This window comes from Myxocyprinus asiaticus, chromosome 7 (genome assembly GCF_019703515.2).
Source record: "Myxocyprinus asiaticus isolate MX2 ecotype Aquarium Trade chromosome 7, UBuf_Myxa_2, whole genome shotgun sequence".
NCBI classification, from domain to species: domain Eukaryota; kingdom Metazoa; phylum Chordata; class Actinopteri; order Cypriniformes; family Catostomidae; genus Myxocyprinus; species Myxocyprinus asiaticus.
The window spans coordinates 20,083,650-20,107,791 of NC_059350.1; the positions used below are offsets into that span (position 1 = coordinate 20,083,650).

The following is a 24,142-nucleotide window of genomic DNA, read 5'->3' on the forward strand; positions in this document are numbered from 1 at the left end:
AAGTAAAGAAATAAAAAATAAAATAAAAAATTTACTCAACCATCTATCACTTACGCAAAGACAAATTTTCCTTTTTGAAATATGTTTTTGACCACTGACATTTTTAATTGTAAAATGTATGAATAAGTAAAAACATTTTATAAAATCGCAATTAAAATTGCAACTGCAATATCTATCAAAAAGTCCATATTGTCCATATTGCACAGTCCTACTGCATTTTTTGTGTTGATCGAGTTTCAGATCGCAAGTTTCAGGTCCTTATAATGGAAGTACACGGGTGCCAGCACTTCGACGGTTCAGAAGTCACATTTAGGCAGCAAAAAAGTAATCCATGCAACTCCAGTCGATCAATGAATGTCTTCTAAAGCATTCACTTTTCACCCGTTCTGTTGTGATGACGAGCTCGCTGCACCACACGCAACAACAAACCCAGCGCGAGAGAGTCATGAACAAATGACTCGTTTGAACCGGGTCTTTTTCATTAATCACATGAAAATAATTGAGGGTTTGAACTCAGGAGTTCAGGTTAGCAGTTTGAATCAGATTCACTTTCTCAGCGAATCAGCCATCAGTGATCTCACAACTGGGAGCGCAGACATTTCAAAATAAGAGTCCCAAGTGTATTTTGGGCTTCTTTATAATTAAAAGTCCCGTATTGTGTACCACTTTTTTTTCTTCTGGTAATTATTGATTGGGATTGGAGTAGCACAATAAACTGCATCTGGTATTTCATTAAATGTGCATATATATATATATAACACACACACTGGTGGGAAGTATATGGAATAATGTACAGATTTTGCTGTTTCGGAAGGAAATTGGTACTTTAATTCAACAAAGTGGCATTCAACTGATTACAAAGTATAGTCAGCACATTACTGATGTGAAAAACAGCACCATCACTATATGAAAAAAGTGAATTTTGATCATCTAGACAGGCCCAATTTCCAGCAGCCATCACTCCAATACCTTATCCTTGAGTAATCATGCTAAATTGCTAATTTGGTACTAGAAAATCACTTGCCATTATATCAGGCACAGTTGAAAGCTAATTGGTTTGTTAAATGAAGCTTAACATTGTCTTTGTGTGTGTTTTTGAGTTGCCACAGTACGCAATAGACTGGCATGTCTTAAGGTCAATATTAGGTCAAAAATGGCAAAAAAAGAAACAGCTTTCTCTAGAAACTCATCAGTTAATCATTGTTTTGAGAAATTAAGGCTATACAATGCTTGAAATTGCCAAAAAACTGAAGAATTCATACAAAGGTGTACACTACAGTCTTCAAAGACAAAGGACAACTGGCTCTAACAATGACAGAAAGAGATGTGGAAGGCCAGATGTCCAACTAAATAAGAGGTAAGTACATCAGAGTCTCTAGTTGAGAAATATACACCTCACATGTCCTCAGCTGACAGCTTCATTAAATTCGACCCGCTCAACACCAGTTTCATGTTCAACAGTAAAGAGAAGGCTCAGGGGTGCAGGCCTTATGGGAAGAATTGCTAAGAAAAAGCCACTTTGGAAACAGAAAATCAAAAAGAAAAGGTTACAGTGGGCAAAGAAACTCAGACATTGGACAACAGATAATTGGAAAAGAGTGTTATGGATCTTAACCCCACTGAGATTTTGTGGGATCAGCTAGACTGTAAGGTGCGTGAGAAGTGCCTGATAAGCCACCCACATCTATGGCAAGTGGTACAAGAAGCGTGGGGTGAAATTTCACCTGAGTATCTGGACAAACTGACAGCTAGAATGCCAAGGATTTGCTAAGCTGTCATTGGTGCACGTGGAGAATTTTTTGATGAGAACTCTTTGAAATAGTTTAAGAAGTTTCTCAAATTGTAATAGTCATTTTCACGTTATAAATGTCCTGACTATATATTGGGGTCAGTTGAATGCCACTTTGGTGAATAAAAGTACCAATTTCTTTCCATAAGAGCAAAATCTACATTATTCCAAACTTTTGGCCGCCAGTGTATATGAGATCTAGCTTTTGACACTTAGGACAATTGAGGGACTTGTACACAACTATTACACAAGGTGCAAACATTCATTGATGCTCAAGAAGAAAACACACTACTATATGCATACTATGTGTAAAAATCTGTTATGTAGATTCTGAAGAGCAGTACTAAATAAAAAATTTGAAAGGGGTGTGAACATTTAAGACAAAAGGGAATGCAAACTTATCTTCTCAACAATATACACCGATCAGCCACAACATTAAAACCACCTGCCTAATATCGTGTTGGTCCCACTCATGCCACCAAAACAGGTCTGATCCATCAAGACATGGGCTCCACAAGACCTCTGAAGGTGTCCTGTGGTATCTGGCATCAAGAGGTTAGCAGCAGATCCTATAAGTCCTGTAAGTTGCAAGGAGGGGCCTCCATGGATCAGACTTGTTGGTCCAGCACATCCCATAGATGCTCAATCGGATTGAGATCTGGGGAATTTGGAGGCCATGTCAACACCTTGAACTCTTTGTCATGTTTCTCAAACCATTCCTGAAATTTTTTTGCTGTGTGACAGGGCGCATTATCCTGCTGAAAGAGGCCATTGCCATCAGAGAATAACGTTGCCATGAAGGGGTGTACGTGGTCTGCAACAATCCACATGAATGCCAAGACCCAAGGTTTCCCAGCAGAACATTGCCCAGAGCATCACGTTGCCTCTGCCGGCCTGCCTTCTTCCCATAGTTCATCCTGCTGCCATCTCTTCCCCAGGTAAATGACGCACACGCACCCGGCTGTCCACATGATCTAAAAGAAAACGTGATTCATCAGACCAGGCCACCTTCTTCCATTGCTCCATTGTTCAGTTCTGATGCTCACATGACCATTGTAGGCGCTTTCAGCCGTGGACAGGGGACAGCATGGGCACTCTGACCGGTCTGCGGTTACGCAGCCCCATACGCAACAATTTGCTATGCACTGTATGTTCTGACACCTTTCTATCATGGCCAGCATTATGTTATTCAGCAGTTCGTGCTACAGTATGTCTTTTGTGGGATTGGACCAGACGGGCTAGCCTTCGCTCCCCATGCACTTCAATGAGCCTTCGGCGCCCATGACCCTGTGTCATGAAATGGTTAGCAGGAAGAAGGACCCAAGCACAGAAATGAGTGAAAATAAAATACTTTTATTAAACAACAGAAACAAACAGGCAACAAAAAAACTCAGAGAAGGGAGAGAAAACAAACGAAACAAACCAAAATAAAAGACAATAACCAGGACCGACCGGAAACAGGAACAGGACTGGAACAGACAAACATTCTACCAAAATGAATCGACAAACACAAGAGGAGTGATAGCACAATATATAGAGGAACATACATGGGGACAGGTGCAGACAATCAATATGACTAGGACTAAAAAAGGAGGCGTGGCAGGAGAAAAAACAAGCAGGCAGGGAAAGCAGCGCGCATGGCAGACAGAAAACACAACAGAGCCATGCGCTCAAACACAAGACAGACACAAACACATTCACAGACAACATAAAGGAGAGGGCTATCAGACCGAGGTCATGGACAGGACTGGGTCAGACCGAGTGAGGACCGCAGAGGGCTGGTCAGACTGGGCAGGGACCTCACAGGGCTGAACAGACTGGTCGGTGATCGTTGGGGACAGGACTGGGTCAGACTGGTTGACAACCACCGGGGACAGGACTAAGTGGCACCCACTGGGGACTGAACAGACTGAGCAACAGACTGGTGACTGGAGTCTGATGGGTGCTGGTTACTGGGCTGAGCTTCAGACTGGTGTCTGATGGATGCTGGTTACTGGGCTGAGCAACAGACTGGTTGCTGGTGTCTGACAGGTGTTGGCTACTGGGCTGAGCAACAGAATGGTAGCTGGTGTCTGATGAGTGCTGGCCACTGGACTGAGTAAAAGGCTGGTCGCTGGTGTCTGATGGGTGCTGGTTACTGGGATGAGTAACAGACTGGTAGCTGGTGTCTGATGGGTGCTGGCCACTGGACTGAGCAAAGGGCTGGTCGATGGTCACTATGGACTGGATAGGATAGTCGACGGTCACAGGGGACTGAACAGGCTCGTCAAAGGTCACCGGGGGCTGGACATGATCGTCGATGGTCACAGGGAACTGGACAGGCTCGTCAACAGCCTCGGAACTGGACAGACTTGTCGACAGCTATGGGGAACTGAACGGACTCGTCGATGACCACGGGAAACTGAAAGGACTTGTCGACAGCCACTGGGAACTGGACAGGCTTGTCAACAGCCTTAGGGAACTGGATGGACTCGTCAATGGCCACAAGGAACAGGACAGGCTTGACAGTAACCTCAGGGAACTGGAGAGACTCGATGACCACAAGGAACTGGACAGGCTCGTCAACAGCAACTGGGAACAGGACAGGCTCGTCGATGGCCTCAGGGAACAGGACAGGCTTGTCAACAACCTCAGGAAACTGGACAGACTCGATGACCACGGGGAACTGGACAGGCTGTGTGGCGACTGCCGTGATCGGGAGTGCTGGCAGTAACTGGGAAACGGCCTCCATGGCAGAGAACACTGATAGTGGCAGGGGAACGGCCTCCGTGGCCGAGGGAGCCGGCAGCGTCTGGGAAATGGACTCCATGGCCGGGAATGCTGTCAGCGACTGGGGAACGGCCTCTGTGGCCATGAACGCTGGCAGCAACAGGGGAACGGCCTCCATGGCAATGAGTGCTGGCAGCGACTGGGGATCAGGCACCTTTCTCGGCTTCCTTCTCCTCCCCCTCTGGATGGTCAGAAGCACTACAGTGGGAACGGCTGCTGCCTCCTTGCGGTCGGCAGCGGGAACGGCCACCGCCTCCTGGTGGTTGGCAGCGGGAATGGCCACCACCTCCTGGCTGGCAGCCACGGACTCAGGAGTGGAGCTCCGTCTTTTCCTCTTCCTCCTACAAGTGATGGGAAGAGGGGCTGCAGCACCCAAAGTCGGTGAGGGGGCAGCACTGACCTTGGGCTGGGATGAAGAGAGAGAGCCTTCCAAGACACAGGCTAAGATAAAATAATACCACTTTAAAGCCAATTTTATTGTTTTGGTAACACTCCCCTCTTCATCCCCAACAGGAATAAAAGGCTTGATGGGCTCAACCAGGCCTGCCACAAAGAGATCAATGAGGCATTCCTGGTTGAAGCCCAAACCTGAGACCAAACAATAAAAAATAAAAGACAATAACTAGGCCAGACAGGAACAGGTCTGGAACTGGAACAGACAAACATTCTAACAAAACGAACTGACAAACACAAGAGGAAAGAGGGCACAATATATAGAGGAACATACATGAGGGACAGGTGCAGACAATCAACATGACGAGGACTAAACGAGGAGGCGTGGCAGGAGGAAACAAGCAGGCAGTGAAAGCAGAGCACATGGCAGACAGAAAACAAGACAGACACAAACACATTCACAGACAACAAAAAAATAATAAAACATCCACAGATCACAAAAAGGGGTGGGCTGTCTCACCGAGGTCGTAACACCCTTTTACCGGCTCACTGGCTGTCCTTCCTTATGCTGCCTTCATGTGCTATCGGAATGATCCTACTTCCCACTTCTGAAGTGGTAATTACAAGTATGTCGTGTTCACGTGCTTTGTTGTCGGAAAGAACAGGAAACATGGACTACACCAGGTTCATTCATACATATTTCTTGAGGAACTTTTATTTTGACACCATAATACATATTACTCAGTTAGCTTGCTGACGATAATGGAATTTTGGTCAAATACAAGCTATTTTCACAGTGTAAAAATGTACAACATGCATAGAATGGTTGCTGATATGCATAATGAATTTGACCAAATCGGCAAGCACTAACAATTAGCTGGATTTAGAAAAATGAACAAAACCTGTTATTCACTGCCATGTTGAAAGTTTAGAACTCCTCCCATCTCAGAAACTTGGGTATCAAAATTATCTCAGAGTTTCCCAGTCGTAATTACGACTTGAGTGGTCATTCATCTGCAACTTCCAAGTGGGAAACTCGTAGTTATGATAATTCCGATAGCACGTGAAGGCAGCATTAGACCACTTTTGGTAGGTACTAACCATTGCACACAGGGAACACCCCACAAAACATGCCGTTTCAGAGATGCTCTGACCCAGTCGTCTAGCCATCACAATTTGGCCCTTGTCAAAGGCGCTCAGATCCTTACACTTGCCCATTTTTCCTGCTTTCAACACATGAAATTCAAGAACTGACTGTTCACTTGCTGCCTAATATATCCCACCCCTTGACAGGTGCCATTGTAATGAGATAATAAATGTTATTCACTTCACCTGTCAGTGGTTTTAATGTTGTGGCTGATCAGTGTATACTGTTTATTAAACCTCAGATTAATGGGTTATCAGCTGTCTTCCTTTCCTTCGGCTTTCTATCTTGTTTCTGAACAGCAATCTAAATCGAGCAATTCTGTGATTTAGTGAATAAAAACAGCCATTTGGCACCTTAATGTTTCAGTTTAGGAGCCAGTGGTCTGGCGCCCTGCTAAATGTGACTTTTGGACCATCAAAGTTCTAGCACCTGTGTACATCCATTGTAAGGACCTGACAGAGCTCTCTCTTCTTATAAAAATCTTTTTTTGTGTTCTGCTGAAGAAAGACAGTCATACACATCTGGGATGGCATCAGGGTAAGTGAATAATGAGAGAATTTTCATTTTTGGGTGAACTGTTCCTTTAAGTCAACTACTGTAATGGCATAACAGCAGTTTGAAGAGAATATTGCGGAGCAAGTAAGGTTGAGTCAATGTGTTATAACAACTTAACTGAATATTTTGACATTTATAATGGCGTTTATAAGTACAAATGAATAAACAGTAAAGTAAGGCACATTAACAAATTGAAATGACTAAACAAAAAGAACCAAGAGGGGTCTTTTTATTCATTTTCTAACAAACCAAGTGTAACGAATGAGGTTGGTATCCCTTCAGCCGACCGCCAGAGGGAGCCCTCTTATGAATACTGACACTGAATCGTTTTCTTCTATGGTGACTTCCAGTTTGAACCATATAAATTGCCAGGCTTTTCCATTGTGACTTTGCAAAGTATTGCCAGTTTCACTGTCTTATCAAGTGTTATTCTCATCGCCTGTTTCATTGCCTACTTGTTATGACAATTGTGCCTGCTTTACTGGATTACCGATTTTGGATTACTGTTTTGCTCTGTTTGCCTGGTTGGACTGATTACCTGTTAACAACTACTTTGCCTGCTTCAACGATTACGTCTCTGCCTTGTGTTTTGGATTTGTATGCTGATTGTAAATAAACTTCCTGCATTTGGATTCTACCTTCGCCTCCATGTCGAGTCCCTCACACCAAGGTCCTGTAGGTATAATCCTGGTGTGACTTGTTTAGATTCTGAATTCATGACACTAATTCGCTAACACGTATACGCGGCCATAATATGCACTGATTACACTCTGTTATTGTAATTTATGATGACACTGATACTACTGCAAAGATACTGTAGGTTTATAAAAGAGTGTTAATATTCAGAATAAGACAAAACAATGGAGATGAGGCATATCTAACTTTTGGGCAGATGTGTGAATGACTTTTGCTGCAGTTGGCACATGACTGAATGGGCAATTAAGAGTATTTGAGTAGATTTGATTCCTTTTGTAGATGTTCATGTTGAATACTGAATGAAAAACGTAAACAAAGTAGTAGGTGGAGCTTCATGTCATACCTACCAATGACGTGGACCAATGACAGCAAGGTGTTCAGCAGCCATTTAGAAGTTTTCCTAAAAGTTTGCTCAGGCGAGCTGTTATGAACCATCGAAACGAACGCAAAAACACCTTTTGGGCCAGATTTTGTTCAAAATTACCTCATACCCGTTCATTCTTCGATTTCGTATAAAGTATATCTGGGCCTTTAGTAGGCCCATGTTCTTGCACAAAGTATGTTTCTGGCCATAGGATTGTGTTGATTCTGGCCTTATTATTTCCGCCATTTGGTCAACTGTAGCATGGTGAGCATTCCTTTATTACACCCTGTCTACACCAGGCGCATCTATTGACACGACACATCGCAACTGCTTGAGGCTGTCTACACTGGAAGCGCCATGCATATAGCATGGACCAATCAGCTTTAGGTTTGAGTAGATTTCAGAACTATTTAAATGGGTGAATAAACTGTATAATTATTATTATAATGTTATTGTTGCTAAAACTGCATATACATGTGGTTCAAATCAACTAGAGGCCAGAAGTATCACAAGCTGACTTTAATGTAAAAATCACGCCTCTCACATCCAGTTTAGACAAGGTGTTTGTGTTTTATGGATTAGCACAAACTATATTGAAGTTTTAAATCCTCATCTGGCACGTAGTGTGGACTCTATGCTCTTTATCTTCCTCTTAGTCCACAAGAGCTGTAAGTCACACATATTTTTGCAGGTATAGTTTACACTTGTAGTCATTTAGTGGTGCAGAGACTCTGAAATTAGGCACTAAGGTTAACACAAAATGTTGGCTCTCCAAAGGCACAGTTATGGTTGTCATAGTGATCATATTTCTTGCAATCATTTGTCACTGGCATAGTGTAGGTTTGAATTGATGCACCTAGTTACACTGCCTTTATGCAAAAGTGAAGGGGAGAGGTGACCAACTATTCCTGTTTACTCTATTGACATGGCACATTTTCAGTCATATGTGAGTGCTGTTCCTGTTATCTCGCTTGTATGTCTTTACCCTTTGAAAAGCGAGATGGGTATCGGCGTGACAAAGAGCGCTAGCGCCAAACAATGCAACTGTAACCATCGGCTGCCCTGACCACCATTTAACATGGAGATTGGAAAAGGAATCAGCTCCTTTCCTCCAGGACCTTCATGCAAATGAGGTTAGCCTCTCCCGCTGTGCAATAGCTCGATTCCCCCCACTCTCCTCTCCATCTCTAATGGCTGCAAAACTGCCTCCCCCATTCTTTAGGAAGAAACTTGGACCAATCCTGATTAGTGCCCTTGTCTTGAGTGACAGGCTTGGATTCAGCAGGCATTGCCATGGGCGCCAATGCCAAGCTGCTGTCAACCCAGTATCACTGTAAAAAAGCCATACCCCACCCCCTCACCGCACACATTCCTCCACTCACTCTCACACCCCCTCATATTCTCTCTGTCTTTCTGGGTGGCTGGCTAGTCAAGCTTGGCTGCATCCCTTGCCTGTGCTACTGGGACAAAGTGTGATTTACAGTAGTTGGAGAGGTACACGGAGCATTACTTGTAATATATTGTTTTTGTGAGTTGCGGGCACAGCGAACAATCCATTTTACCTGATCCAACCATCCAGTTCCAGTGTTTTACATTATTAGTTTTCCTACTATAAATGTAAGATCTTCAACAGCATCGAGCTCTGAGCTCCATGCCCCACTTTTATGCCCTCATAGAATCATTATCATAGTTTATAGGAGATCCCATTAAAATTATAGTTCACCCAAGAATGAAAATTCTGACAAATCATTCACTCATCCCCATGTTGTTCCAAACCGACTTTTGACCAACTTTTCTGTGGAACACAGAAGCAGATTTTAGGCAGGATGTTAGCATTAGTAAATGGTGAATGAGGCTATCATTCTGCCTAACATCTCCTTTTGTGTTCCATGAAAGAAAGAAAGTCAGGTTTGGAACAACATGAGAATAATGCATGATGACAGAATTTTCATTTGTGGGTTAATTAAAGGGAAAATTATCATCTCAATGCTTTTCATGTTCACTATGAACACACAGAGCTACCAAGTGGGTTAGTTAGTTTTTGATTGTACATCTGAGATAACAAGTCCAGGCGCACTATTGTTTTTGTTAGTCTCTATAAATGGAAGTTGGGGGAAATAAACAAGAGTGCAAAAGGGCACTTAATCTGCAAAGAGGAATTTCAGAGGTCTGGAAGCCAAAGCCATCTCGAACTCTTCCAAGAACACATCTCCTTCCTGTCTCACCTCTGGCACCCTGCCCAGCGTGCCCACAGACCGCTGAGGCCATGCGGAATATGCACAGATGGTAATATGTAGTATACTTTGCTACTACATGCTGATGAAGGCCACGTCTCAAATGAGTGTCAGATTTTAGGGATGGGAATCGCTATAAATCATACGATAAAATATTGTTACAATACAAACGGGAAGTCTGCATGTTGTTTTTCAAGAGTTCCGGTAACGTAGGATCGGCCACATTATGCCGACTCACGACAAACGCCAAGTGGCATTTCCTATCAGACTTTTTTGCATCGGCTCCAGTGTGTTTACCTTCCCCTGAGGCGTGACCAGAAGTGCGTTGCTTCAGCAGCGTGGAAACCCCAGGCTCAGATCCCACGTTGAAACCAGGAAGTAATCGTGTTCGCATAATCAGTGACAAGCATGATCCGGAGGTTGCATTTTTTCCTCTAACATTACATTTTAACACAACTGATGGTTAGGTTGAGGTTTGGGGTTAAATATACAGTTAAATATGCATTCCTCTTCACTGTATTACATAGGTCTGGGTATCGATACAGATTTCCCAGTTCGATTCCGATTCACAAGCTTTCGATTTGTTTCCGATTTCAGTTAGATTAGATCAATATCGATTCATATGGGTATATTTCAGTTATAATGTCCTTTTTGCTTACATATGAAATAAATTCAGCTATTTCTGTGAAGTATACAGGGGACCTTCTAACTAGGTACAATATGAAAATATAAATTTTACTAATTATAATTTATTAGTTTTCATAATTTTGGCCACATTTAAGCTTTTTAAAAATGAACAAATCAATGTATTCAGAGCTCCAGACTGCGACTAAAATGGTCGCAAATGTGACCAAAAATAAATGATTGCGACAATAATTTAAAATGTATTTGCCATTGGCGGGGATGGTCAGGATGTGTGCTTTCATATGTGGTTTCATCAGATATCATCTTGTGAGATATTGAATACATCTTTAGAGCGCCAGTGTGTCTCGCACTGTTTTTTCCCTTTGTGTTGATGATATGAATTCACTGGCTGCACGCAACATCAAACAGTACGTGAGCCGTGATGTCCGATTCGTGAACAAATTACTCTTTTGAACTGGGTCTTTATAATGAATCACCCAACAAGAGCTCATTTGAACTCAGGAGCTCAGGTTAGCATAGATTTCGAGTCACTTTCTCAGCGAATCGGCCTTCAGTGAGTTCACAACTGGGAGCGCAGACATTTCGGGCTTGTTTATAATGAAAAGTCCCGTGTTATGTACCAAATCTTTTTTTTCCTGGATATTATTGATTGGGATTTGAGGAGTACGATAAACTGCATTTGGGATTTCATACAATTTGCAGTCTTTGTGTCTGGGCCATCTAGTCACAGTAAAGGAAGGCTAAGATTTTTTTTTAAATTATTTATATATATATATATATATATATATATATATATATAAATATATATATATATAAATAAATATAATATTATATTGCATGTATTATAATTTGTTAAATTTTTATTGTTTAATTTCATAATTTGTGCTATTTACAGGCATTTACAGCGATTTGTTTAACACGCTAAAAACCGGTACTACCTCTTTAAGGGAATCCTGCATTTCTGTAAATAGTGTCTTTAAATAAGCGCATTTTAACGAGAGAGACTTAAATGGCTTTATCTCATCTGTGCTATGCCTGATTAGAATTACATGTTTATTTGTTGTTTATGATCAACAACTGACTGTAAAGAACAGAAAGGGTATTAAAAGAGACATTATTCAGTGACAAATGGTCCACGTGTATCTTGTCTTTGGACACGCATTAAACGGAACAACTTTTACTTTCAACACGCAGTGATAGGAACTCGCTGCTGAATACTCCACCACTGTACTACACAATTAATTCACTGGTGACTGAAATCTAAACATTTACCATCCAGTTGCCAAATATAAAAAGTTTTAGTCGCATAGCGTGAAATTTGCTTGCAAATGTGAGTGATTTCCTCTCATTGTAGTGTAGGTTTGCGCATGGTTTAACTAGGTACAATATGAAAATATAAATTTTACTAATTATAATTTATTAGTTTTCATAATTTTGGTCACATTTAAGCTTTTTAAAAATGAACAAATCGATGTATTCAGAGCTCCAGACTGCGACTAAAATGGTCGCAAATGTGACCAAAAATAAGTGATTGCGACAATAATTTAAAATGTAGTTGCCATTGGTGGGGATGGTCAGGATGTGTGCTTTCATATGTGGTTTCATCAGATATCATCTTTAAAAGATCGATCCATGGCTTTTGAGAATCGATAAAAAGATTGTTCAAATGAAGATCGCAATGTATCAGAAAATCTATATTTTGACCCACCCCTAGTATTACATCCTGTACCACTGAAAACCCGAATTTCGGTAAGCACAGGCTGATTTTAGCCAAAGAAAAGTCAACCTACTGTTTCTGATTTAACGTTGAGATCAGTCTGCAAAATACTTCGTTTAAAACATGGTACATGTTGTGGTATTTTTTACGTGGTGCGATACAACAAGTTTTTAAAAGAGATTGTTGTGCTTTTATCCTGTTTTATTTAGCTATAGTGAGTAAGACCTTGATTTTAAAAATCTGATTTTCATATGAAATTCATTTTGAATAACTTTGAATTTCACTTTGAATATTGACTGCTCATCTTGATTCTGTGGGAAGCAATGCTAACTTTTGCCATCAAGATTTTCATGCACAGTTTTTTTAATTTTTATTTTTTTATAATCTTGCAAACTTTACAAGCAATACCTTCAGGTCAGAAAATAGTAAAGGTTTAAAGCCTTGAAATTACAAAGAATTACAATTGAAATATCAATATTCACTGTCAGTGTTAGAATTCAGTATTGTGACAAAAGAATATTGCTATAATATATTATACCCACCTCAGTCAAACATGACCAGTAACTGTTTTTGTTTAACAATTAAAAATAAAGTTATTTTTCAGGGTTTATTATTCAATTTGTTATTTTTCGGATATCAACATTAGGGCTGGGTAAAAATAAATAGCGTTGATCGTAGAGACTCTGTATGCAGCTACCATTTAAACTGACAGTGATTTGACTCTTATATAAACAGAAAAAATTCAAATGTATAGTTTGAAGTTCATGATAACATTATTGATATACATCATTTGAAAGCTGATACTTTTTATTATTATTAAAAACAATGGAAAACCCAAAACATAATTTTATTTTTCCAAAAACAGCCCATTGCAACTCATTTTGGTGAAGCGTGTCACATACAGTATATGCAATGTCAAGACATCATATTTATTAATGTAATACACAGAATTTGTAAAAAAAAAAAAAATAAAATAAAAAACTACAATGTGACCAAACTGATTTTTTTTTTTTCTATAGGATGGTATTGAAGTCTTTTTCTTGCTAGTTCCTAGTTTCACTCAGATTGATTGCACATTTTCCCAGAGATGTGGACTAGTCATACTGGAGCGTTCCTGAGAGCCACCTAATTAACACAATTACTTCCCATCTCTGGTTTCTGTGTTAGTCACTCATGACGATGCGTGGCTGGTGGCAGCAGCAGTGCATTCTTCCCACCATATTGTCGGCCGTCGGCTAATAAGGTAGCGTTGACCGGCGGATGGGCTCATTAGCATTGCCTGCGGCCGTGGTACCCCCCGCCAAGGGCCCAGTTGGACACTTAATTACCGGCACCACTCTTTATCTCCCCTCCAAATGGCACCTCCCCATCCCTCGAACGCCACTGGCACTTGCTTCTACAATCCACAGAGATTGCTGGGTATAGATGCCAAAGTGGTGGTTAGTTAGCCTGTAATATTCAATAGCAGCGCTCACAATGAGGCACTGCAATATCTCTGATAGAGTTAAAGCCATTCGACCCGAGCCTCTCATGCGAGACTGCGTGAGTGTGTCTTTTCATTGGCATCAGTGGAATATTGATGGGTCCACCCCAGCTTAATCAACTAATGGCCTCTCCTTCACTTTGCTGAAGCAGCCTCCCTTCCACCCAGCAAAGCCTCTCAGTGCCCTTTCTGTGACCTCTGGGTCAGGCAGGCCGATGTTTATGTGGCCGATTTTTATGCTTGACTGAGTCGCAGAATAGCCTCAGTGTATTGGTAGGCAACCTTACGTAAGTCATGTGGTTTCTGGCCTTAATAGAAAACGCTCCCATTCTCCTCCTTGCCCTTTTGGCTTGAGATGTTGTGGAATTAACTGTATAGCTGCCAATGGCTGTTATTTAAATGAATCTCATGAAATATATAACTACACCAGATCCATGTGCTATGGCAAAAAACAAAATAGAATGGGTCCTTTATTGTTCACCCACAAAATGACAATTCTGTCAACATTTACTCACCATGATATTGTTCCAACTCCGTATTCTTTGATGTTTGGGTGAACTATAGATACATCTTTTCCATTCATTGACAGTGACATAGTGACCACGGGCTGTCAGGCTTCAAAAAATACAAAAAAGCACTATAAAAATCTGTAAAAGTTGTCGTTATGACTTCCCAAGTCTTTTAAAGTCATATAATAGCATTGTGTGAGAAACAGGCTGAAATTTATGTCATTATTCACTGATAATCTTTCCTTCCGCTGTAGCTCTTAAATCAAATATGGCATCTTTGCAATAGGTTTATCCTCATGACATTTGGTTACAAGACTCTCAAACTATTGAAAGGAATATATTTATGTGAAGATTCTTTAAAAATTATTTTTGTGTGTTCCACGGAGAAAAAAAATATAACAAATGGGGTTGGAATGACATGTGGGTAAGTAAATAATGACATGATTTTTATTCTGGGTGAACTATTCCCTGAAAAGTTGCTTTTTAGTCTTTATTTTATTACAAAGAACAAAGAGTAGTATTCTGTAATACTGAAAAACGACTTTGCATTCTTTTCACTTTTCATGTTCTGTTGAGCTGATGGTTTGCATTTAGCACTTGTGGTTATAAGGTCATGTCCGCAGCAGCACACAATCGTAAGTGCAGTTTAGCCTCGAGAGAGACGAGCAGAGAGTCTCAGTGTGAGTGACTGATAACAGATCTAGACCACAGTACCTACCTCAGCCGTTTTTCTGGCCACACAAAGTCATCCTCACCATTTCGCCAGTCACAAACCTCTTAAAAGCAGACGGCCAGTATCTTGTCGCTCATCCCAAATTGTCAGGCTTGTTGCTATGCGATAGCATTGTTGCTGTTGCAGTTAACTACCAGGGTTTTGTTCCTCTTTATGAAGCCACTAGTGAAGACGCTGTAGGAGTATGTGTGTGTGTATGTGTATTAGAGGCAGGGGGTTGTTTCAGACAAAGCCATGTGGAACTGGGCTCCGAGCCGTGACCTTGGGAAATGTCAGGCCGCCCACAGAGTAGCTTGCCTGTGTCGGCCTCTCCTGTGCAGTGAGGAACAAGAGTGGAGGTGCGTAGCACAACCTAGCTTAACCTAGCGTGGCGAGCACAGGGTTCAGTCTGAGTTTCTGCTACTGCCTTAGAGACCTCTGGTCAGAAATCTAGCCATTTCTCACTAACAACATTATGGTCATTACTGCCTGTTCTCCCTGGTGTTGCATGGAAATGGGTCACACCTCACATACTTCACTGCTGTGCTCAGGTGACCGAGAGCTCAGTCAGTCAAGCACACCAGTGATGTGTTTCAAACACTTAAATCCCTTTTCCACAGAAATAGTGCTAGTTTTCATGCCGGTGTTTGGTTGGGCGATTGGCCTGTGTTTTCACTGACTTGAGAGACAAATGATGACACAACTGACTAGGTTACTACCTACACTACCCACAAAATTAGTTTTGCTAATGGCTAAGCTTTTAAGCACAAATATGTTTAAAATGTTTAAACTCACCTGAGTGAAAAAGTCCTTGATTCTGAATGGTGCTGACCGCACATTCATGAGCGCTACCTTGTTGAGATCATATGACCAGCTTAATTATGCTTGCTTTATTTCAATCATCTTGTGTAAATGGATGTTTTCACTCACTAAATAAAATTAATCATGGCTGACTGCAATTAGCACATTTCTACAATTCCATCAGTAACTTAAAAATTTGTTCTTGTGTGATGCTGCATCTACGAGGTGTCCACAAACATAAACACAAATATTACTGAGTGCACCTAACATCTCAAGTAATTTGTGTTTTATTGCAAGCACTAGCTGCTTTTGATGCATCGGTCAAAGATATAATGTGTAAAATTCATAGCAATCGATACACATGTATGGTATTTGTAAAAAAACAAAATATATTATTTAGCCTACTTTTGTGCAACACGTGACGTGTATTGCATTGCTACATCGGACACTTCCTGTGTAGACAGCATTGTTGATTATAATAGTGAGCTAGTTTTGTACAGTGTATTTTTGTTTTGTGTCAGTCTTGCATGATTAAGTTGTTTTTGATGAATTGTTGCCTCTGATGTTAGCAGTTCCTGGTTCAAGTCCTGCAGGTTTTAGGGGCCAACATGGAGCCAAATTTCCCAGCCCAGAACCATCTTCTTTGTGGTGTAAAATAGGGCTGGGTGATCTGTTGAATATTCACGATATAATCACAGTGATTTTGCTGATGATATAAACAACAAAAACTTTTGCGCCCCCAACCCTGTAAACCGATTCACCAGTTCATTTACGTCATCGCGTAATGACATCACTATACATAATGCTAATACGCCAGTGTCGTAGAATACATGCACAAACGCATTCAGTAAAGCCATATGTAAGCGCGTATTGCTAATTATTACATTTTATTTAATTACGTTATAATAATAAGGGTGATTATTGTCATCAGTGTTTCACTGATCTTACAACACATCCTACATTAAAGTTTTGCACCCAATAATGACACTGATGTATAAACGCGGATGTTCTACGCATGTCTAAAGCATATAAAGTGATTAAAGTTGTCTTTTGTGTGTGTGTGTGTGTGTGTGTGTGTGTGTGATTGTTCTCGCCTTTTCTCCCCAATTTGGAATGGCCATTTCCCAGTGTGCTCTAGGTCCTCGTGGTGGCTTAGTGACTCGCCTCCTATTAAAGTAGTCTTAATCAACTACAGAAACCATGATCCAGCTCATCACAACTTCAGATATAATCTGCATGCACAATACTCAATAGTAAAATTTGTTTACATCTCTTGACTGAAACGTTTCCACCCTCATTCAAGTCCTCAGTTCATGCATGCTCATCAGCAGCTCACTGATCAGCAGTGCTCAGTATTATGTCCGAAAGAGGCGATTCTCAGTTAAGTGTAGTAGTGACTCGCAAACTGCTGTGATTGACGCAATGTACTGTTGACGCGAGAGTGGCTGTTCTCAGATCAGTGTACTGTTGACTTGAGAACTGTTGCGAATGACTCAATGTACTCTTGATTCAAAAGTTGGTGTCCCGGGATCAGTGTTCTGCTGACTCGAGAACTGTAGACTGGATCATCTTCATACGTTGATAAAACGGTAATACAATCAAGTCATAAACATATTTCCAGTATGTTTTATTTGTTACACTTTCTGTTGTTCAGCAAAATCCATCTTAAACATACATTTTGCCCCTTAATCACACGCATGCTCAATGTTGCGACCCGAGCGTTCAGTCCAATTTGTGAACTAGTTGGAGCGGTTCATTGCAAAGAAGATTTAGGAAAAGCAGATATCACCAGTTCTAAGATCATATTACTCCCGGTTATCGGCTTATTTCGAGTCGGTGTGTCAGGCACATCCGAGAGACAGGTTAAGATAGATCAGTGTTGACTCGAGATACAAACTCTTTTAAACGATTCAGTCCGATTTGGTGAACTGGTTCAACTCGTTCACTAAAAAGAACCGGTTCAAAAGAAGGATTAATTCATGAACTGGACATCACTAGAACGCACCTGACACTGCTACATGCTTTGTGCCTTTTGCGCTGCGGTGCATGTCCAAAGTTTAAACAAGGCAGGAGAAAAGGCAGATGTGTACAAATTAAGCTCTAAAGGTGTTTTTAAAGATTTTCTGTTTCAATGGCATACCCAAAATTAAAGGCTTTTTAACTCAAAAAAAAAAAAAAAAAAAACGAGGGTCAAGTATTTGGTATCATTATAAAGAAAACTTTTCAAATGTTTTAATGATATAGATGATGATACATTCTGAGGCTCTCAGCCTAAGAAACTGCTGAAAAATCAAAATATATATTGACAGTATATACTGTATCTCTGGGTGTAAATAAGGTGGCTCTTAAAAACTGCTTGTTTTGTTACCGATCATTTCAACTGTATCTGACAAATTTTTTTGTGTTGATAGGACAAAGCAATCAAAAGTTATAGCCTACAAAATTATCATAGTGTCCAAAAACGTGTCCATTTGTCCAAAAGCCTCTCCAAACAAATAAAACATAATAATTGTACATAAGAACTAATTACACATGCAAACACAACGACTAGAGGTTTGCATTGCATGGAGACATGATTTTAGTAATAAGATTTCATAGAATGAGTGCCTTTTGACTCGAGTCTGTATCGAGCTTGTTACTTCTTTGGCGCCATCTCCTGGTGGCCATATGCAACATTGTGTTTTGTGTGGATTATCTAATGATCTATGCATCCGATTACCTTGTGTGGACTGGTTTGAAAGATAATCACCTCTAAGTAATGGTATGTGATATTTTATGTTTATTTTTGTGTTATAAGTTATAAGCGAAAACGCTGCATATAAGCAACACCAACATAATTGGCAAATAGATATACTTAGCTATTACTCACTATATTTTTGTCTGTGAGTAAAACAAATTGGCTAGTTGTATTCTGCTCTTTGAGAGCTTTCCAACAACATATGACAGGGCAATTGTTTTTTTGTTTTTTTAATTATCAAAATGGAATACTTCTGATTTGTCTCCAAATTTCAAAGCACTTGTTTAGTTTTGGTCATAATGCCTACATGAAAGTAGAGCTTTTAAGCTTTCCAACGATACCTATTTTGTTTTGGTCAAGACTGTAGTTATTCATATTTTGACTATTATTAAATTTCTTGTGGACCCGTGGGCGGGCCGGGCCTGCCGGCTCGCCCATACGAGCTTAAAGGGTTAATGTGCTTTTTATTTGGCTATAATGTTTCAAAAAGGGCGAATCAGTAGACTAATTTTGCAAACCTTCAGGGCTGCACAATTAATCAAAATAACACCAAAATGGCAATATGGTCATATGTGATTATACAACTGAATAATCGGGTGACGCATTGTTCTGTGCAGAGCTCATAGGCTCCTGTTTTTAGCAGTTTTAGAGCAGTTAACAATACATTGTAAAATCAAAGTACTGCAGGTTCAAGCATTTGCACAATTCCAAACATTAGTAACCACTACATGTTATTATACAAATCTACAAACGCCGCATAGTATAACAAAAAATGAGATGACAGCGTTCCACCAGATGTGGAACATAGTAAACTACACACTGCATTTTCAGTATCAAAATAAAATAAATAATGCTTTAAGCCATTATGTATCATTGTATATAAATATAAATGTGCATATCAAAGAAAATGATTAGATCTCATTCTCCCTTGTGTTAATTTAGTGAAAACTGTGGTGAAACATGCCTTTTTAAAAAGATTTTTAATCAAAGCCTTTAAAATATTTAATCTACTTGGCTGCAATAGCTGTTTGGATGAAATTATGGTTTATCTGATAAAAAAAAAGAAAAAAAAAGGAAAAGAAAATCACTTGAGCCATTTCAGAACAAATACATAATTTTTGAGACATAAATTGATTATAGTCAATAGGATGAAAAATATTGAGATATAAATTTTGTAGCCATATTGCCCAGCCATTGTATAAACGCATAGAATGGTTCTAGATCAGGCACTGTCGGTGGAAATGGGTATTAGACTCGCTCCATCTCCCTCCTCTTAATGATGAGGTAGGGGAAGTGAGGAGGAAGGTCACACATGCACACTAAACCATATTTCAGGGTGTGTGTTGGGTTTATATCTTATTTTCTTTAATTTTACGGGTGATACAACATGCTCTGCAGTATTGTCAGTATCATGGTATATGGTAGCATGGGGTCATGCCAGTTGCCACCCCTCTGGACCAAAGTAAGCAGTGCTGGCCAGATGTGTGTTGACTGTAATGATCCCTATGGGTCGACAGGATGCCGTTGCCAGGCAACGGCTTTTCCTTTCCCCTGTAAACAGAGAGCTTACTCACCAGGCTTATGTTGGGGTCGGCAAGGTGAGACCAGACTTTATGTGTCTGAGCAAAAGGCGAAGAAAAGATGCTCAAATGAATTTTTTTTTTGCTGATCATATTGTGATGTCAGGAGTCCTTTGCCCTTTTTCTGCTTGATCTTTAGATTCTCTAGATTTCTCCTGCTTGCACAGAAGTGTCAGGACTTCATTTGGTCAAGTGAACAGTTTTCTTTGTATAGGAGAAAAAAAGTTCACTGGATATGTTTTGACATCCTACTCATCCAGGCTTGTTGCTTTTTGACATGCTCTTGTGGAGGGTTTGTTAATATGTATCAGGAATATTCACATTTTTTGTTCGCCCTTGTATGGCAAGCTGTAATGTTTTGCTTATGAATATTGATAAATTAAGTGTATATTTATGACCCTTGCTGACCTTAACCCTATCCTTATTGGCTCCCTGGTGGTATCGGCAGGCTCATGAATATTAATATAGTTCTGTAACCTCCATTACCCTAATCTTTGCTGTCTAGCCTCCCGGAAGGGCCTGTCACCATGGTAACCCTTTTAGTAGACTCCTTTAGACCCTGGGAAAAAATTATAATAACATGGGTATTTTTCCACTGTTCCTTGTGAGGGAAGCCTTAGATGCTCACTAGGACAGTTCTGAAATGTATTGCTCATCTTTTCAGAAAACAATTCTTTTACGCCATACATTTTAGTCCTGATGAGAATGTCGTTTGGAAAAGGTCAGTGGATGGCTATAAGGAAAATACTGTCAGTGTTTTGTCTTCACAAAATTCTTCCTCCAGGATATTACATTTATTAATAATTGTGCAAATATATAGCAGAGATGATACATTGGTTTGTTTAGGGAAACAATTTAGGGAAATTCTGTTATTATTTACTCACTCATGTCACTTCAAACCCGTGTTCTGATATTTTTTCAGTGGAAAAAATATGAGAATTGTGAAGAATCTTCACGCAGCTTTTTTCCATACAATGACAAATTTATTAGTAACGGACTGTGGAGGTTCAAAAAGGACAAAAAAACACAATAAAAGCACCAATAAACTAGTTCATAAAACTCATGCACTAATAATCCATATGTTTTCTTAAGCCATCTGATATCTTTGTGTGATGATCAGATAAATCTAAATAATTATTCGCTCTCAAATCATAAATGCAATTCATTATGCAGCTCTCAAATTAAATATGGCATTTATATATTTAAAATCAGGAGTTACATCTGACAACAATGGTATCATAAGTTGTGCTTCTTTAAGTCAGATCACACAAAAAAAACAAAATTTTTCAGGCCGGTTTAGCTAATGCGCATACACGTTCTCAAGTAGACTGACTGATAGCGATGTCTGTATCTAAGAGGTGATTTGCTGCTTTACTTAAGGCAGGACTTATTTTTTTACATCTGTTGGGCGTTCCAGTTTCTCCGATTTATTTGAATAGAAGTGGTCAGTCTCTGCTAAATAGTCTCTTTTATTGCTTAGATTCATCAACATCAGTAGCATCAAAGATTGTTGGTTCTTGCATGTGTTCTTTGATCGTAATCTTTACCAACCATTTTGGAGATTTCGGTCTTTTCCCCATTCAAGTAGATAGGAGCTGTACTTTTATGCCGCTTGTTAACATTGAAAATAGCTGCCAAGCCTGCCCGGTAGCATTCCATAGATGGCCGCTAAGTGGACTGCCTTGAGAGGGACTTTGGCTATAGTCACCATATAGTATGGAAAAAGCTGCAGAAATATTCTTCAAAATGTACCTTTGTTTTTTATGGAGAAAATGACAGAATATAGGTTTTGATTGAGGTTTAGATGTTGATGAATAATTTATAACAGAATACATTTTTTTGGATGAACTGTAAGAAATAATAAGAAAATTAGATTTTTTTTTTATGTTGTTTTGCTGGAAAAAATGTTCTAATTTGTTTTTTCTCTGCATCACAGATGTGGACACGGTAGAGGATGGAGGGCCAGAGGGTGGCTCAGTAGAGGAGGACAGCTGGTTTGGGAATACCTCTGACAGCCCCTCTGAATCGTCCTACGGTGATGTGCAGGATGAGCTTCGGGTTTCCCCAGACAATGTCCCCCGACTGGACCACGACACCTCAGCTGACAGCTCCCTGGGCTGTCCCACGCCAGTTCAGCGGGTCTCCCTGGAGCTGCTGGGTCTGGATGGTGGGGTCCTCTCCACCCAGGATGCTCTGTCCTCAGTGGTGTCTTCTCTTTATGGAGACTCCAGCCAGGCCCTTGGCAAGCCGCTCAGCAGCAACCTGCGGCGTCTGCTGGAGGCTGGCTCGGTGAAGCAGGAAGGAGGGGATCTGACCGGGCGTGGATCGTCCAGAGGACCAGATTCACCCCCAGTGAGCTTGGTACTATCTCCATCTTCACATCATGCACAGCAGCTGAGTAACCTCGCAAGGAGACTGGCTAACAGCAGCAACAACAGTGGCAACTCCAACTCTGCCTCACCCGCATCTGTAGCAACTATCAAGCAGGAGCCTTGTGACCCGTTTGGCCCCAGCAACGGCCCTAACTCAGGCAGCAGTGGCTTTGTATGGGTGGGCATGGCAGATAAATGGTCATCTGCTGGTTGCTCGGCGCCCAGTGGCAGCAGCCTATCGCCAGACTCAGCCATCCAGAAGTTAAAGGCGGCAGCCAATGCCGTGCTCCAGGACAAGAGCGCAGTGGCCTCCTCCACCTCTTCATCATCCTCTTCCTCCTCCTCCTCTTCAGTCACCTCTTCCTCCTCACTGGCAGCCCTGGGTGCTCGCACGGATGATGCTGTGCGCTTTGAAGCTTTTGCGTCACCCTTCAGTCCACAGTCAGCCAGCTCCACACTGGCTGCCCTCTCAAAGAAAGTATCTGAAAGAAGTCAGCAGAAGGTGGGTTCATCTGAGCATCAGCCCTCAGCTGGCTCCTTTGTCTCACTGGTTTCCATGACCTCCTCGGCGGCTCTTTTGAAGGAGGTGGCAGCACGAGCAGCAGGGAACCTTCTGGCTGATAAGAAAGAGCCGTCTTTAGTATTGGGTGCCTCCGAGGATGTCAAGCCCCTGTTAGACAGGAACCAGAAGGTGCCCACCCCAACTCAGACCATGGACCTTCTGCTGCCAACAATCCCCAAGGGAAGGGCCAAGCCCAGCAGTCAAGCAGGTAACTGTTTGTTCCTTAAACAGATGCTTGCAGCTTTGTTTGCTTTATTTGTGTATTTTTGTTGGGGAATTGATAATTACTAGCAGGTGAATTGCAATGCTCAAGCTAAATGAAATTGCACTAGCTAAAATGGAATGGTTTCATGAAGAAATATATGTGTATTTGTGCAATGAAGATACATAAATGTTATCACTAGCCAGGGCTCGACAATAAGGACTGCCCGATGGCCCGGGGCCAGTGAGAGAGAGATTCAGGCCAGTTGCTAGAACTGTCACTTGCCTGATCGGGCCAGTGCTGCATTTATAACATTAGTGCAAGAAAACAACAGGTGAGAGAGCACAAAAATTACACTGAGCAAACGAAGTATTCTAACCGACGAGCAAGCGCGATTCTGTTTAGCTCGCAAAGATGAGCAAGCGCATAATATACTGGACGCGCCAAGGCACAGTCGCATGCAGACACCGAGTGCACTCTCCTAGTACTGTCCTCGCTCTTTTCCAAGTGTCTTAGCAGCAGTTATTACCAATGTGTAGAAAATAGAAGGGAAAAAAACCCCACTTAATGAATTTCGTAGCGGGATTGCACGTCTTGCGCAAAATTGTAAGTATCCCCGCACATTCCGTGTTCACAGTGCTTGAAATCCCCACATTTTTTGTTTTTACATGTTGGTGAAAAGCAGTAATCCACACATTGCAACACAAGAAATCAACAGTTTCTTTCTATAGGACTGAAAGTCTCTCCGTGCATATGTCTCATCATCATCATCTCTCTCCATGCAGCGTAGACTGTTTAACATGCATGCGCTCTCGTAAAGGGACAGAGCGCTAGTTTTAATCCCACTGTAAAATTCTCATTAATTCGCCTTTAGA

At 41.0% G+C, this 24,142-nt stretch overlaps 1 protein-coding gene across 6 annotated transcripts in view; it reads left to right on the forward strand.

The window, feature by feature from the left end:
• Positions 1 to 24,142, forward strand: part of LOC127443875 (zinc finger protein 827-like) — a 121,932-nt gene that overhangs the window by 13,725 nt on the left and 84,065 nt on the right. For all 6 annotated transcript variants that reach the window (XR_007897714.1, XM_051702877.1, XM_051702875.1 and 3 more), the window contains exon 2: positions 22,068 to 23,273. Coding sequence is in view for 5 of the 6 variants with exons in the window: in XM_051702877.1 (XP_051558837.1) it covers positions 22,068 to 23,273 (1,206 nt within the window). In the remaining variant the exon portion in view is untranslated. The remainder of the gene's footprint in view (positions 1 to 22,067; positions 23,274 to 24,142) is intronic.